Source organism: Rhea pennata, chromosome 11, assembly GCF_028389875.1.
Source record: "Rhea pennata isolate bPtePen1 chromosome 11, bPtePen1.pri, whole genome shotgun sequence".
NCBI lineage: Eukaryota > Metazoa > Chordata > Aves > Rheiformes > Rheidae > Rhea > Rhea pennata.
Window position 1 is genome coordinate 3,801,907 of NC_084673.1, and position 9,976 is coordinate 3,811,882.

The 9,976-nt window shown below is 68.1% G+C and overlaps 2 protein-coding genes across 4 annotated transcripts; both read left to right on the forward strand.

The window, feature by feature from the left end:
* Window positions 1–3: 3 nt before the first annotated feature.
* C11HXorf65 (chromosome 11 CXorf65 homolog) lies at window positions 4–1,724 on the forward strand. The gene is made up of 6 exons (XM_062585031.1): window positions 4–28; window positions 114–200; window positions 297–431; window positions 543–611; window positions 700–821; window positions 1,575–1,724. Exons 1-6 carry the CDS (start codon window positions 4–6, stop codon window positions 1,722–1,724), a joined length of 588 nt encoding a protein of 195 aa, XP_062441015.1.
* A 563-nt stretch (window positions 1,725–2,287) lies between these two features.
* LOC134145442 (sestrin-3-like) lies at window positions 2,288–7,265 on the forward strand. 3 transcript variants are annotated; one of them, XM_062584944.1, is made up of 9 exons: window positions 2,288–2,413; window positions 3,877–4,080; window positions 4,267–4,449; window positions 4,551–4,787; window positions 4,871–4,982; window positions 5,207–5,325; window positions 5,742–5,932; window positions 6,034–6,178; window positions 6,282–7,265. In XM_062584944.1, exons 1-9 carry the CDS (start codon window positions 2,348–2,350, stop codon window positions 6,369–6,371), a joined length of 1,347 nt encoding a protein of 448 aa, XP_062440928.1. In that variant the 5' UTR covers window positions 2,288–2,347; the 3' UTR covers window positions 6,372–7,265. The 3 variants fall into 3 exon arrangements, with proteins under 3 accessions (XP_062440928.1, XP_062440929.1, XP_062440930.1); XM_062584945.1 differs by having other exon boundaries at window positions 5,207–5,310; XM_062584946.1 differs by lacking the exon at window positions 2,288–2,413 and adding an exon at window positions 3,323–3,379.
* The last annotated feature ends 2,711 nt before the right edge of the window (window positions 7,266–9,976 follow it).

The following is a 9,976-nucleotide window of genomic DNA, read 5'->3' on the forward strand; positions in this document are numbered from 1 at the left end:
GGCATGTTCATCTGCGTCAGGCATGGCGGTGAGTCGCCCACCCCGGGGTGCGGGGGGTCCCTGCACCCCGGGGGCGCGCACGGGGCCCCAGCACAGCCACCCTCTCCCCGCAGACAACCAGCGCTTCCTGGCCAACACTGACTGCCCCGTGCTGCTGCTGCTGCCCTACGTGCGGAGGAAGGCGGGGGTGCCGCCGGGGGGTGAGCGCCCGGCGGGGGCCGTGTCGCACCGAGGGGGGGTCTGCAGCCCGCCTGCCCCCCCCCACACACGCACACCCCCCTCCCTGGCTTTTGCAGCCGTCATCGACCTGTGCGACCCGCAGGGCACCCCCAAGCTGCTCTTCCAGCCCAAGGCGCTGAGCGAACGGGCCAGCAAGTTCTTCCCGGTGCCCGGCACCTACTACGTGTGCCGCGTGGAGTTTGGGGCGCCCGGTAAGGTGCCATCCACCATCCTTCCCCCCCCCCCCCCCGGTCGGCGGGGGTGTCCCCGTGGTGGTGCCCGGGGCGCTGCGCGGGGTGGTGTGACCCAGGGCGCTGCCACAGGGACGCAGCAGGAGCACGTGTACCAGGCCTTCGTGCCCCTCCTCAAGGCCCCCAGCCCGGAGCTGACAGGTCGGTGGGGGGACGGGGATGGGGAGCGCGGGCGGCGGGGACCGGACCCGCCGTGCGAGCCAGCCCCCCGCCCCCTCTCCGGCCGCAGAGGCCCTGCGGCAGCACTGCGAGCACCAGCACCGCGTCCGCCTCCGGACGCCGAGGGTGCTGGAGAACAGGAGGATGCCCAACGCGGAGACGGCACCCGCCGCGGCGCAGGCCCCCGCTGTGGTGAGGGGGCGGCCACGGCATGGGGTGTCTTGGGCTCTGGGCCCTGTGTCCCTGTGTCCTGCCATCCCCATGCTTGCTGCCCTTGTGTCCCACATCCTCATGTCCTGCCATCCCCATGCTTGCTGTCTCCCATGCCCTGCATCCCCACGTCCTGCCATCCCCATACTCGCTGTCCCCGTGTCCCATGTCCCCATGTCCTGCCATCCCCATGCTCGCTGTCCTCATGCCCCATGTCCTGTTATCCCCATGTCCGCATGTCCCATGTCCCCATGTCCTGCCGTCCCCATGCCCCATATCCCATGTCCTGTTATCCCCATGTCTGCATGTCCCATGTCCCCATGTCCTGCCGTCCCCATGCTCGCTGTCCCCATGCCCCATGTCCTGTTATCCCCATGTCCGCATGTCCCATGTCCCCATGTCCTGCCGTCCCCATGCCCCATATCCCATGTCCTGTTATCCCCATGTCTGCATGTCCCATGTCCCCATGTCCTGCCGTCCCCATGCTCGCTGTCCCCATGCCCCATGTCCTGTTATCCCCATGTCCGCATGTCCCATGTCCCCATGTCCTGCCGTCCCCATGCTCGCTGTCCCCATGCCCCAGGTCCCCATGTCCTGCCGTCCCCATGCTCGCTGTCCCCATGTCCCATGTCTCCATGTCCTGTTATCCCCATGTCCTGCCATCCCCACGCTCCCTGTCCCTGTGCCCCATCTCCCCGTGCCCCCCATGCTCCCCGCGCTGCCCCGGCCAGGCAGGACGCCCCGAGCCGGTGCCCCTCGGAGCAGGGCAAGGTGGCGGGACACACAGGCTCGGCGGGGGCTGCGGAGGAGGACGGGGCCCAGCGCAAGGCGGGTTCGTCCGGCCGAGCGAAGCAGGAGCCCGGCCGGAAGGAGAGGCACCGCTGAGGCTCAATAAAGGCCGGGGACGCTGTCCCCACCGCACGGAGGCGCAGGCAGCTCCGCGGGGGCGACCGCCGGGGCACGGGGCAGGCGGGCAGCGCCGAGGGAGGGGGACGGGCACGGGCCGGCCGCACGGCAGGGCACGTCTGTGCGGGACACGGGGGCTGCAGCGGCCAGTGCAGCAGCAGCAGCCGAGCGCGGTCCCTGCTGCTGCCGCCGCCGCCGCCGCCGCCGCCGCCGCCCCGTCGGGGCTCCCGGGCCGCCGCTGCCCGCGGCCGCGGTCGGGAAGACGCCGTGGCGCGGCACCGCCCCCCCCGAGGGGCGGGGCGTGCGCCTTGGCCCCGCCCCCTGCCGCGGTGGGCGGGGCGGCCGCGCTTGAGCGACGGGTAACTTTCCACCCCTGCCCACGTGGTGCGGCCGGCGGCCGCCCCCCGGCCCCGCCCCTCGCGGCGGGTTGGCCGGCGCTTCGGCCCCGGCCCCGCCCCCGCGGCGGCGATTGGCGGAGGCGGAGCTGCGGGCACGCCCCCTTCCCCGGTGCTCGGGCTGCCGCGGTGCCCGGCTCGGCGGTGCCGGTGGCCGGGACTGGCCGGGGCGGGCGGCAGCGGGGCGCGGCGCGGCGCGGGCTCACCATGATCGTGTGTCCCCAGAGCATGGAGCACCCCCGAGGAAGCCGGTGCCAGCGGCTGCAGGGGCAGGTAGGAGCCGCCCCGCCGCCACCGGGGGCCCCCACCGGTGCACCGAGCCCGGCCATGCTCTGGCCCTGCCCGCCGCCACCGGACCGGCTCGTCCGCGGAACCGCCGGGCCGGGCTCTTCCCGCCGCCCTGCCGCGGTGCGCGGGGCCGGCGCGGCCGCGCTGCCCCGCCGCGGTGCCCGGTGCCGGTGCCCGGTGCCGGTGCCGGTGCGGCGGCGCCGTCCCCTTTGTGCGGGATGCGGGAGGCGCCGTGCCTCCATCACTGCCAATCAAACTTGTTTTTCTCTCTCCGCCTGCACTGCCCGCGCCGCGCACCGGGGGCGCTGCCGCCGCCGCCGCCCGCACAATGGAGCCCCGGTTACCGGCACCGGCAGCGCGGGCAGCGGCGCGGGGCTGCGGGCGGGGGGGAGCCCGCGGCCGCCGCCGCCTCCCCGGCAGCATCGCCTGCTGCGGGCGAGGATGCCGCGAGCGGGGCCGCGGGCGCCGCCGGCACCGGGGCCGTGGCAAGGCCGAGCCGGGCCGGGCCGGGCCGGGGGTGCGGACGGGACCTCTGGTTCGCACCTTCCCCTCAGGACAGGCCGGGGCTTTTCGTCCCTCTCCGCTTTAGCTGGGGTCTGGGGTCTCCTTTGGCCTGGAGCAGGGAGGAAGCTCCAGGCAAATCTCGGGACGCCGGTGAGAAGCGGCAGCACGGCAGGAACAGGCAGCGCTGCCCCTGCGCTGGCTCCGTCCCGGTCCCGGTCCCGGCCCCCGTCCCGGTCGTTGCACGGCTCGGCCTTGCTCCCTCTGCTCCAGGGCATCGTCCCGCGCCGTGGCACGGAGCCGCACGGCTCCGCCGGTGCCGCCGCCGCCGGGGCTGTGACAGATTTCTCCGGGTCGTTTCACGGCTGCACGCCAAGCTGCTGCAGGAAATAAGGCCTGGTACAGCTCTCCGGCAGGCAGGGCGGCTGCTGGCGGCGCCGCGATGCCGAGGTGAGGGGGGCGCGGCGGCCGCGAACCCCTCCAGGTTTCCAACGCCTCCGTCCCGGGGCGGCGAGGGTGCATCCTGGCTGGAAACACCAGGCAAACGCCGCCCCGGCAGCGGGGGCTGCTGTGCAGAGCCGCTCTGCCCTGCGTCCGCGCCGCCATCACCCCCTGCCCTGCTCCTCGGGCGGCCGCGGGGCCCCCTTGCCGGGGAGCAGCACCGGAACGGGCTGGAGATGCCGGGTGGCTGAAGCCGTGGGACGGGGTCCTGCGTCCCACCTCGAGATGCCCGGCGTGAGCTGCAGACGCGACCGTCTCTGCGTGACGGAGGCCGGCTCGGCGGCGGGGCCGGCCGTGCCCCCGCCGGGGGTGCCGGGCACGGTGCCCCCCCCGGGCCGTGGTGCTCTGCCCGACCCCCGGCTGGTGTCCAAGCGGGAGCGAGGGGCGAGGGCCGACGGGAGCCCCGTGCCCGCTGGGGCCGCTGAGACGCGGCGTCCTCCCCGCAGGTGGTGAAGATGTCCGGCAGCGAGCCGGAGCGTCCCCAGTTCCTGTTCGTGAAGGCGCTGGCGAGCCGGGGGCGGCTGGAGGCGGTCACCCAGCAGATGGGCTACCACCCGCAGTACCTCGACACCTTCCTCAAGACCCAGCACTACCTGCTGCACATGGACGGCCCGCTGCCCTTCGACTGCCGCCACTACATCGCCATCATGGTGAGCGCGCGGGCCGCCCCGAGCCCCCGCGGGCCGCCCCGAGCCCCCGCGGGCCCCGCGCTCTCGCCGCTCCGGGCCGCGGGCTTTTCTGCAGAGCCCGAAATCGTCAGCGCGCTCTCGCCCCATCTCCGGGCGGCTCTTCCCCGAGCCCGAGCCGGGTGCTCACGGCCCGGCGCGCTCTTGCAGGCGGCCGCCCGGCACCGCTGCAGGTACCTGGTGAACCTGCACGTGCTGCAGTTCCTGCGCGTGGGAGGCGATCCCCAGTGGCTGCGCGGCCTCGACTTCATCCCACCCAAGCTCCGCAACCTCAGCGAGATCAACAAGATCCTGGCCCACCGGCCCTGGCTCGTCACCAAGGAGCACATCGAGGTAGCGGGGCCGGGAGGCTCGGCGGCGGGACCGGGGCTGGGGCCGGCGGGTGGCCCGGCCCGCGCCCCGCGGTGCATCGCCGCCCTCTCCCCGTCCCGCAGAAGCTGCTGAAAATCAGCGAGTGGAGCTGGTCGCTGGCGGAGCTGGTGCACGCGGTGGTGCTGCTGGCGCACTGCCACGCGCTCGCCAGCTTCGTGTTCGGCTGCGGCTGCGAGCAGGAGGAGGGGCCGGGCGGCCGGGGCCCGCTGAAGCCCCTCTCGCCCGGGAACCAGTGCTTCTGCGAGGCCGCCAGCGGGAACGGCTGCAACCAGGAGCTGCTGCGCATCGGTCGCAAGCGGGTGAGCGCCCGGGGTCGGTCCGCGGGGAGGCGGCGGCCGGGGCCGCTGCCCTAACCGCCGCCGTGAAACACCTCTCTGAGCAGTCCCTGGATTCCTGCATGGAGCTGGATTCTCTCCGGGAGCGGATCCAGCGGATCCACCTGGAGACGGAGGGCAGGGAGGAGACGAGGCCGCTGCAGCAGGACCGAGAGGAAGGTGAGCGGTGGCGAGCGGAGCGCTGGGCGGGCAGGACGGCAGCTCCCTGAAACGCCAGCGTGGCCGTCGGACGTGGCCGTCGCAGCTCCCGCCGGCAAGGCCGCAGCGTGCTCGGGGGGGACCCTGCGGGCGTAGGTGGGACGGGTGCAGAGAGGCACCCGTGGAGCAGGGTGGGGAGGGAGCCGCGCTCCCGGGGCTCTGACTCGTCCTCTGCTCCCTCCCAGACCTCCGTGGGGAAGTCACCGGCGCCACCAACCTCGCGTGCTACCTGCAGGACCCCGATTTCGGATACCAGGACTTCGCCCGGCGCGACGAGGATCAGACGCAGGTATTCAGGGTCCAGGTGAGGCTCCTGCTCTCTCGGGGGCGTTAACCTGCGGGCCCGCGGCAGCCCAGGCTCTGCTCCCTCCGGCCGCTCGCGTGGGATAGGGCTGCTCCCGCGCGCCTCTGCCCGGAGAGGCGCCGCTCGGAAAGGGGACCCCCCCGACCGGCGCCGGGGAGCGGGAGGCGAGCGTCAGCCCGGCCTCGAGCGCTCGCCTCTCCACCACCTCTGCCCCCGGCCGGGTGGGGGTCTGTGCAGGGACCGGGCTCAAAGCTATCCAAAAGCTGCCAGATCGGGGACGCTGTGATTTGTGGCAGAGCGAACCTGAATTCTGCTGCATCCCAGCGCCCGAGGTCCCCGGCAGCAGCTCTTCCTAGGAACGCGCCCCAGGCAGGCTCCTTTTTGCAGCGGTGAACGCCTCTTGCTCTGCTCAACAGGATTACTCCTGGGAAGACCACGGCTTCTCGCTGGTGAACCGGCTCTACTCGGACATCGGGCATCTCCTGGATGAGAAGTTCCGCGTGGTGGACGCTCTGCAAAGCAGCGCCATGGCCAAGCGGCAGGGCTGCGAACCCTCGGTCTTCAAGCGGGGCATCTGGAACTACATCCACTGCATGTTCGGCATCAGGTAGCTGAACCTCCCGGCCCCGCGGGGCGCGAGAGCCCGGGGCCCGCCACGAGCGCGGGGGGCCGGGCGCTGGCTGCGACCGTCCCGCGCGCTCCCCGCAGGTACGACGACTACGACTACGCGGAAGTGAATCACCTCCTGGAGCGAATGCTCAAAGTTTACATTAAAACCGTCACCTGCTACCCGGAGAAGACGAACCCGGAGATGTTTGACAGGTTCTGGAAGCAGTTCAAGCACAGCGAGAAGGTAGGGCAGCGCCCCGCGGCCGGGGTGGGCGCGGGGCCGAGGCGGGCGGGCGCTAGCCCCGCCGGCAGCGGCTGCCCCCCGCCTCCCTCGCTCCCCCCCGCAGGTGCACGTGAACCTCCTCATCCTGGAGGGCAGGATGCAGGCCGAGCTGCTCTACGCCCTGCAGGCCATCACCCAGTACATGGTCTCGTAGGGGGCGGGGAGCTGCCTCCTCTCCCCCGGACTCGCGCGTGCCCCGGCGCGCTGGGACGGACGGCGAGGGATTACTCCGTTTACTTCACTTGACTGTCTCGTTCTCCTTTTCCTTTTTTTTTTTTTTTTTATTTTTCCTCTCCTCGTGGGGCACGCTGAGTGGCCCCCGTTAACGTGCAATTACCAAACTGTGAGGCAAGTCCGTGCTGCTGAGATGTCAGTGTGATGCTGGAGGCTCGAAGGTGTCCGAGGGCGACGGCCGGAGCCGCGGGGCGGGAGAGCGCCCGGGCACCGGAGCCGGCTGCCCGCCCCGCGCCGACGCCGGGAGGGCTCGCGCTCGCCGCCGTGGGGCCTGCCGGTCATCTCCACGTGCCAAAAGCCCTCCCGGCCCGGCGAGCGCTCCTGACCCACGCCGGCTCCGAACGGTGAAGCGCGCCGGCTCCGGGGGCTGCCGTGCCTTCCCGCGCCAGCTCTGGGCTTCCAGCCGGGCCCGCAGCTCCGGAGGGGCTATAGAAACGAGGGCGGTCTCCGCGCTCGCCGGGGCTCGTACCTCCGTCCCGCAGCGGGGCCCCGCGCCCGCTCCGCCGCGACAGCGCTGCGGGACGCTGGGGCGAGGACGTCGCCCCCCCCTTCCCCGCCGGCTGCTCCCTCCCGCCCTGCGAGGGCGCAGCGGCGGCTGGGCTGGGAGCCCCGCTCGCCCGGGGCAGCGGCCGAGGAAGAGGAAGGGCTGGGGCCGCCCATAGCCAGTGGGAGGCTGAAGCAAGGACAGCTGGAAAAGCCCGGTGCACACTGCTTCAGTCAACCTGTTTACTGCGTAAATGTACGGGGAAAGAAAAACCTTGTGTATGGGAGCTACAAAAAAAGCCTATTTTTGCTATAAATATATTATGTTTGACACGGACGCGCGTTTTCTTTCTCCCAGCCCTCGGAAGGGGCTGCACAGCGACTCTGCTCCGCTCCTCGCACAGGGTGACCGCCGGGCTCGGACCGCTCCAGCTGTGGCAAACCCGGCTGCCCTCCCGCACGGGGAGGTCCAAGGTGCCTGGCCCAGCTTGCCCCGTCCCCTTCAGCCCGGCTCCAGCCTCCTGCCCTGCTCCACGCAGCAGCTCCTGCAGCGTTGCTCAGCGATGGGGATGTTGAGGCAGCTCCTCCCTTTTGACCCCAGCTCTTCGCGGCTGCGCGTGGAGTGGCGGCCTGGCGGGAGCTTGCGGAACAACCATCAGTCGCAGCAGGAAGATCAAGGGCTTCACGGGCTGCTGGCTCCAACCGGCCCTCAGCACGAGGGCCCCCAAAGCAGCCGAGGTGCGGCCGAGGCCGGGGAGCCTGCCAGCCCGAGCTCCCCGGCCAAGGAAACTTCCCCACGCGACCGCAGGGCTAGGAAGCAGCACATGAAGCTACCTGCTCCCCGCGGAGCAGAGTCAGCCCGGTGGCCCAGGTGCATTTTGTAGCAGCACCTCTAGTGAAGGGCATTATCTCACTGGAAGCCTGGTAAATAATTTGCTTAATTCTTTAAAGCAACGCTATGCGCTCACCCGATAACCAGGCTTAGCCTGCGACGCCTACGAGCTGGTCCCTCCAGACCATCAGGTAGCCCCTGCTCAGCCAGCCCACGCCAAGGACGAGGCAGGAGAGGGCTCAGCGGCGGTGGGGCTGCCATGCCAGTCGAGGCAGGGCACGCAGTCATCCGCCTTCCACGATTCCGGCAACCCGAACACCTGGGCCCCTGCCCTGGTGCCCCGGCCCTCCACACAAGTCTCTCCACACCAGTCATCCGTTTGGCCAGGGAATATCTCCTCCAGCTTTAGTGGCTGGAAGGAGGAAAGCTGCCAGAGCCCAACACACGCTTGTTTGGCTCTGCAGTAACCTCCCAGGCTTTCCAGCACCCTCTCCTGTGGGAGCCAGGCCACCACGACCTTACCTGCAGCCGTCCGAAGGGAGGATATTGGCACGCGCCCAAAGTGGTCGCCGTGTTCCCTGCGACGGCCCGTGGCAGGGAGCCGCGCTGGCAGGCGCAGCCAGGGCTGCTGTCGTAAGAGCCGAGCTGTTCCCGAGCTGTATGGTGGGAGGAATGGCATGTTCCCGGCTGCGAGAGCAGCGAGCCGAGCTGCAGTGTTTACTTTTCGCAGAGCCTACAGCGACCCAGGAGAAGCCAGGCCTACGGCGGCTGGTTATGCTGCAGCAGCAGAGGAGGGAAGGAAAAGCACGTGGGAGCTGGGGGCAGGCTGTCCCGGCAGGACTCCTCCGGAGCAGCTCCTGGAGCAGGCAGCGTCCACCCACCGTCTCCTTGTTCACGGGCCTGCACCCCCTGCTCACCAGCTACTCCCTCGTGCTGCTCTTGTGGCGTAGGGTGGACATCCCGGCGCCGTGATTTCACACATGGTCCCATTACTGGTGGCACAGGAAAAATGTTAATCAACACGAAGCATCTTGGGGAAAGCACACCTTTGGCCAGGAGCTAAGCAGAAAAGCTGGTGAACAGTTTTTGCGCTGGCTTGAGATACTGCTGCTCCGCAGGTACCTATTTCCCTAGGCCAAAATGTTTTCGGTGACAACTCAGGGGAGCTCAAAGGTCTCCTAGGCTGAAAGCAAGGCTGACCTACTGCCACGAAGGTGCACTAAACTGATCTGCTTGTTAGGACAGGACACAGCGGGACACTAAGCGTCTAGCGCAGATGGTGTCACACCAGTCAGAAGCAGCCCTGGCTCAAGCTGTGGGTTCCAGCCTGGAGTCTCTCCTGCGGTCTGCTCACCTTGACAATGCTCGAATCCCACACGCTAAAACTCAAATTAAAATAAAAAGGGTAACAGCTGCTGTGGGGAAGGAATGTTGCCCTGTTAAACTATGCCAAGTTTTGAATGCATCTGCTCTATTCAACAACTGCAACATTCACCCAACTCATTTTCTTTCTCCAGCAGCAGCTACCATTCTGCACATCCTAAGTAGTCTCACAGGAACAGATGTGGGGTAGACAGGTCCCCTGAGGTTCTCCTCCTAATCCTTGATATTTGGAGATTGGCTTAAATCTTGAAGCAGGAGGCTTAAGATCCCTTCCAGAGTTATTTGCATCAAGTGTTTTAACAATACTATTTTTCAGTGGTATTATTTAACAGACATCATTGATTATTAAGTATTCAAGCCTTTGAATGCAAGTTCTCAGCCAACTGCAGCAACTTAGTGAGATTTTCTCATTATTTTAAAAAAAATCCTCATTTTTGATTCCCCTGACTTGATCAGGTACAAGGAGAACATGTTCTATACCTTCTCTAAACTGCTTCACGTTGGTTTTACCATGATCTCCTTACCTGTCTCCATTCAAAAGCAAAGTGACCAAGGCTCTGAATCACTGTGCTCTGCAGCAGACCCCTCCTGAGATGACCTGTGATGCACAGTACACAGAGCACTGGGAGGGCGGAAAGGGCGAGCACAGCACTGCAGCGCGAGCCCAGCAGAGAGAAGGGCAGACCCGCTAGATCGACATGTTGCTCTGGGTCAAAGGCTTCACCAGATTCCCTGCAAGTTGCTTCGCTGGCTCAAACTTCATCTTCATTCCCGCTTGTCTTATGTCAAAAAGTACTTCTTGACACAGCTATCTGAAAGCTTTTTCC